The 6,940-nt window shown below is 29.9% G+C and overlaps 1 protein-coding gene across 1 annotated transcript; it reads right to left on the reverse strand.

Moving 5' to 3' along the window:
- Positions 1-280: 280 nt before the first annotated feature.
- On the reverse strand, positions 281-4,336 carry LOC124917252. Its single transcript, XM_047457723.1, has 6 exons — positions 4,074-4,336; positions 3,948-3,982; positions 2,845-3,036; positions 2,139-2,189; positions 614-678; positions 281-521 (listed from the first exon to the last, which is right to left on the reverse strand). Exons 1-6 carry the CDS (start codon positions 4,148-4,150, stop codon positions 423-425), a joined length of 519 nt encoding a protein of 172 aa, XP_047313679.1. The 5' UTR covers positions 4,151-4,336; the 3' UTR covers positions 281-422.
- Positions 4,337-6,940: the final 2,604 nt, after the last annotated feature.

The following is a 6,940-nucleotide window of genomic DNA, read 5'->3' on the forward strand; positions in this document are numbered from 1 at the left end:
CTAAATAACTCATTTTTCAATAACCTATACTGAACAAACCCTAAGTTAACTTCCAAACATCAAGGATATAAAAACATGTGTGTTTAGGAATGAAGTCTGTCATGATAACAAACAAAATTCTAGACTTCACTTTCACCTAAAATCATTTCCCAGTTATGTATGACATGACATCTATATTTATATGTTTTGTGTAGGATTCTAGAAAGAAAAAGAATGATGAGCTAGCTAAAGATAGATGAAGATGCAAGATCACATGGGGGAGCTGCTCATGGCAGATAAATAGAAACAAACTGTCAGGAATATACTATGATTATCTTAGAGGTTGTCAAACAAACATAATAGACCAGTGTCACACAGAGTTTAAGGAATTTTGTCAGATAAGTACAACAGCCGCTTCTAATACATAAAAGATTTCAAACAGTTTAGAAGCTGTTGGAGCTGGCATTCGCGTTAGACATGGCACGGCGTAGCTCACTCAAGAAATCCATCTGAGAACCTGATGATGCTCCGGGATTAATTAACTGACCAAAACAAGAGAAGTTGTTTATCGTCATATAGTCAGTCTCATACATACTCGCAAGAGTAAGTTTAATTTGTATTGTGGTGTAATTACCTGGTGAGGAAGTCTAAATTGTGCCATGGGTGGACCAGTATTGCTAGAGTACATCACTGGTCTGTCTGTATTCAGAAGAGAAGGAACAAATTAAGCTCATCTGGAAATTTTATTTTTTCTTAAACAATTTTAGGTTGTATTACTATCCCAATGAGAAACAAATTTGTTTTCCTTTGTTTAAAAAAAATGTAGTTGTGTGAAATCATAGTTTCATTTGAATCACAAATGAAGTTTCAGCTTTCCAGTTATAAAATATGAGTACCTAAACAACCCAATATAACACCAGAAAATAGAATTAATCCAAACAACCCCGTATACTTCATCATTCAAATCAAATAACCCTTTATCCCATCATATCAATTAAAAGGATATTTTAGTCATATAGCCCAAATAATCCAGTTTGTCATGAAACAAGTTTTTTTCTAAAAACAAATCAGTTTATTTACAAAAAAAAACTTTAATCTACTAATCAATATATTTTCTTTCATGGGAATGAAATTTCTTTTCAAGTATACACACTTTCATTCAATTGACTGTTGAGAGCACTACATGAGACCTGAGAGGAAAATAAATGTGGATAACAAGCAACAAATGATGTATGTATAATAAGCCATAAACATAATGTTGACACAACCTCTATGAAGGACATTTATCTAGATATAACTTGCTCAAATTTGTGTAACCCTAGTTCTTGTAGATTACATATATAAGATGAAACATATAGTGCACAACAGACAACTATTTGCAAGGAACTAACTTGAACTCAATCTACCCATAGGATGAAAGACCCTTACAGTCTAAGAAAGTTTGAATCCGCATTTATCAGTGTCTTTAAACCTCTTCAAAGTAGTTGCACCATGTATATAGTAATACTATCACCTCTATTATAGGTTCTTTGGTCCACTAAAATTCTTATATGGGTTGCATTAGGGCCTTGTTTGAGGAAGGTTAAACTTATTCCATCAAACATTCAAATCATCAATAGAATACCCTTCATCATTCCCAGATTCAACTGTATCCATATTTTAACGAGTGTCATTACCCTTTGTCACTTTTTTTGATTTCGTGAACATACATGATATGACTTGTATATACTTTGTTGTATTTCTAACATAGTCGATGGACTTTGGCGTTGACTATGTTTTTGATGGAGAAACCAAAATATCACTATTTTATTTTTTATAATATTTAAGATACTAAATACAAAGGATAATTAATAATTTAACCCAAATAATTCACTTTTTCATTTCTAAAGAATCCTATTATTAAAACAAAAAAAAATATACATCAGACAAGCTTTAGGTGTTTGTCATAATAGTATGTTGAGATGTATACATGACCCAACTCTATTAATCAGTATCATAAACACATGAAATGTGGAAAATAAACCTATATTGTGTATTGAACATTGTGTTATTGTGCAAGAACTGAAGGGACAAAAAGGGTTATTAACTTAACAATGGATATTATACAAGAGACTACACTTCTTAGTCTATGCAAAAACATGGAAAGTACTTTTACTAACCAGCCAAATCTACTGATGTGTCATTATATGAACTTATAGCAGCAACCCATCCTGCAAAGGAAGCAAGAGAGAAAATGTTCATTCCTTGGTTCATAATAAAATGGAATGATTTATACTACAACTACCAGAAAAATATGATGACAATTAAAACTGTAATCTGTCTTGAACGTGACAAGGATGGTTCACAGGTAGCTATGGAGGTTTGTCCCCTATCCTTGATTCTTTTGTTTTTTTGGCTGAAAGGGAGAAGATTCTAGAGACAAACAAAGAGTGATTTACAAAAAGAAACACAGATTGGAGGAATAATCTAGGAAGGAATATCTCCAAAAATCTGAGAATGCATAACCCATTTACAAAGATCATGAGTTAACTTTAAAAAATTCTGACAAATGTAAGAAATAGAAGCATTAGTCAATTATGAAAGAAGTGCAACAACAGGCTTTGCAAGAGATTTCCTCTGGTGCATCATGTAGAAAGGAGATTCTAAACTAGAAAACAGCCACATATACACTTTTGGAAATCAAATGCTAAACTGGAAAAGGGCCAAATCTATGCTTTTCAAAATCAAATGCTAAACTATATCTACTTTTTGAATAAGGACAGACACCTAACCAAAGGATGTCAGAGTATCCTCTAATGAGATTTAAACCAAATGATGGGAAAAAGAAAAGAAAAGAAAATGACATTCAAGTTAGTGCATACGTACTGTCATTTAAGAGCTGATAAGCTTCACTATTGCAACATCCAGATAAGGATATTAGCCGCGGGTAGGGAGTCTCATAGACAAGATTACTGCCACTTGCATCCCCATGATCCATAGTAGGAATATTCCTTGAGACACCAGCTTGACTCTTCTCCCCCTCATTTGCATGAAAATTATTTATTCGATCAAATCGTTCTGCACCATGAAACACCGTTGCAATATGTTGAGTCTATTTGGAAACTTTAATTTTGTCACAATCGCAATCCCATTGGCAATCACCAAAGTTGAAACTGAGTCGTTTTTCTTATTTTGGTATAAGATTTTTTTTTCTTCAGAATCATGATTCAGATTATCTTCAAGATCATTATCCAAATTATAGGGTAATTTTGTAGCTTCATTTGGTATAAAATTATTTCCTACATCATGATTCAAATTATAGTGTAAATTTTGTTTCATTTCGTGCACAGATATTTTTCATGATGCAAACTATTTTCTACAACAGATTACTTTTTATAGATCATTTAGGCAAGCATAACATTCGTTGATTTTTCCAAATTGTGATCAACATTAAAAAATGGTATACCAAAACAGCCTGTTATAGTAGTGAGTGAGTAGGAATTCATGAGTAATGAAACATTGAACATATAGATCCTACAACAGTCAGTAAATCAATATATGAGAAGAAAAGCAACTACCATAAAAACTAACAGATGACAAAATTAGGCAAATTCCCAAGAACATATTATGCAATTATATCCTTAGTTTATTATCTTATCCACAAACCATTTATTACAAAACTAATGTTACTTGTGTGAAGATAGGTTTTAATCACATTCAAACAAGTTTACGATAATGGTTTTCTCGTCAAGCAAATAAACTCCAGCCATAAACAAAAGCACATATCTGACATTATTGTGCAAAAAATTGGAGTTCCTGACCTTTTAGGTAAACCTAAAATTTTCAATTTTGTCATAAACATACAAAAAGGAAATCCACTTTTGCAGTCAAAGTAGCTAGTTGATGTAGTTCATCCAAACAATTTGATAAATTGATGCCCTAATTCGATTAACCCTAACAAAAAAGCATAATAATTTATGTTTACTCACCAACTCCAGATTTCCTCCGACCAAGAGAACGATTCCTGCAAGCAAAAACAATCACATCATCACGGTAATCAGTCGCAAACAAAAGTCAAAATCTAGACCGAGAAGGGATAAAGAAAAGAAAAAGACCTCTGATTGGGCGGCGCATAACGCTTAACTGAGGTTGTGTTGGCATTGGATGAAGTCTCTGTAGGGTTTTCCAGCATTTTAATCTCAACAAAACCAACAACAACGGAGCTTTTCGCCCTAATACACAGAGGCAGAATTCTTATTAAAGGTCACGGAAGGTAGCTTCCAAACCTTGGATCTTCACATCAGTTTTCCACCGTCCTCTCTGGAGACAGAGAGAGAGAGAAAAAGATCGAAAATTTGACAACAAATGGAAGATCAATTGATTAGGCACCCAAATTAACGTTCTTCAATTGTAAATTATAATTTACCCCCACACTTGTTCCTGTTATGAATTTGGAACCCAAATTATTATCTATTTCTTTTATTAAACAAAATAAAATCAAAATACAAAAAGAGCTGGATTGGATAATTCGTTACTCGTACGTACGGTACGGTATACCTTAACGTTTTATCCATTCTTTATATTTTATCAAAAATTTCGATATACAAACCTTGATTTCGGTATAAAAAAATGCATACATTTACATTACCTTGATTTCGGTATAACTTAATTTCGGTACGGTATCGATATTATACTTTTGATATCTAAAAAATATATTAACTTTAAAAAATCAATCTTATCGGTTACCGATAGATATTGCATGAATAATATTTTAGTATAATTATATTTTGATATTATTCAAAAATTATTTTTATAATTAAAATAATATCAAATTTATATAATTTATTTCCTTAGAAGTATTATATATATATATATATTTTATATATATTTTAATTTATAAATATTATTTCCTTATAATTTATTTCGATATACCAAAATTTTAAAATTTTTATATTTTTACCGTACTAATAATTTTGATATCGGTATCCTACCTTATATTTTTTCGGTATACCTTAAAAATTGATATTTTCGATATATTGCGGTACGGGATTTCGATATACTATATAATATCGGTAATTTTTCTCACCCTATATATATAGACATAGAGCTGAAGATAAATTAGGTTTGAATGAAAAAATGTGATAAATGTTTTGAACACATATTTTTTTTAATATTAAGATAATATTTTAATTACATATTTAAGAAAAAAAATTGAAGTGTGTATTTTTTTTTATTAATTTTTTATATATATAGAAAGAACAAAACCATAAATAAAATAAATGTGACTTTTCCATGAAAACCATGTGAAATTGAGTTAAAACATAAGTCAACAGCAAAATATTTTTTTGTTTGATATGGAGTTATTTGAATGATTAATTTGTTATTTAAAAGAAAAAAAAAATAAAACTTATTTGATATAAGAAATGAGTTATTTAAATGATTAATTGGTTATTTAAAAAAGAAAAAATAAACTCGTTTGATATAAGAGATGGGTTATTTGAATAAAATGATTAAAGTGTTTTTATTATTTAAAATTTAATTGAATTGATGATCTAGTATAAGATTGAAGCTTTGTATAGGAAAAATGTTTATATTATTAAACATTATCATTGGAGTTATTTTATTGATAGAAACTTTAACAATATATGGCAACTCATTTAATAAAAATAATTAAATTTTTAGATAAATTTATTAAGTTTTTTAGTATAAAAATGTGTAATTAAGTAGTTTATAATAAAAATTTATAACTTTTATGTAATTATGGATTATAATCTAACTAAAAGTAATTTTTTAAATAGAAATTGGGGCAGACAAAAAAAAATCAAGTTTTTCTACATGGGAATGGAATAGCCCAATTCTCATGACACTGAATATATATATATATATTTTTAACATTATAGTAAGAACAAAGTTCTAGAGGTTACTCTTGTAAAACTTTACATTGACAACACCACATTTATTTTATAATTTCACGTTAGTTCTAAGAACAACAAATTGATAAAATGAGTAATAGAGCACACAAACTGAAGCATCAAATTGAAGATGAACTTTTATAACAATGAAATATTGAGAAGAAAACAATTGACAAACCTAACTTGAAAAGATTCCATTATGATCAAATCTAAAAAGTCTCATCCCCATCAAAATTTTAAGATAAAAATGTGAAAGAAGAAACCCTAATCAAACCCGCATCTAAATTGTCCATCTAGAAATCCAGCAATTAGACATAACCCACTTGAGACGAGTATGCAATGAACCATAACGTGTGAATCCTTTTATTTCTAGAACTTCCTAATGAATGACTTCCTAAGGGGAGAACCGAAAATTAGTAATAGATCTTGACATTTCATAATAGATCTTGGCATTTCAAAGAATGGTAAAGATTCATCTTTCCAAAAAATATGGTTATCTTTAAAAAAAAAGTGATTATCTACTAAGGGATTTATCACTAGCATCCTTTAGATGTATGATAAAGATCATGAAACACATTTATGATCCCACCCCTTGAAAGCAGTCCTTCCAAAAGGAAACCTTAATTTCATTACCAATTGAGAAATAGAGGTTTTAAGGCCACAACTTAACAATGGGACCACATAGGCTTGAAAGTGACATCCATTCAAAACCTCCAACAGTTATTTACTCATAAATGTGGTGTAGAAAAGAAAAAAGGTCCTTGGTAAACATTCAGAAGCATTAAATTAAAATATAGAAAGACAATAATTGGAACAAATAAAATAAAAGTAGGTAAAATATTCAACTACATGAATAAAACCCCCGCTAAACAAATCTAGCTTCATCATCCTAAAACAGAAGCCATAAAGATGACTAAAATGCCCAAATAAAAGCTCAAATCAGCAGAAGAGAATGATACATAAATAGAGAACTCACATGATCGTGAATTCGAATCTTCGTGACCATTTATAAAAAGAAAAAAGAAGGAACAGATAACAATTGATCAAGACATATCCATGCTCGAAGAAAA

This window comes from Impatiens glandulifera, chromosome 1 (assembly GCF_907164915.1).
Source record: "Impatiens glandulifera chromosome 1, dImpGla2.1, whole genome shotgun sequence".
Classification (NCBI taxonomy): Eukaryota; Viridiplantae; Streptophyta; class Magnoliopsida; order Ericales; family Balsaminaceae; genus Impatiens; species Impatiens glandulifera.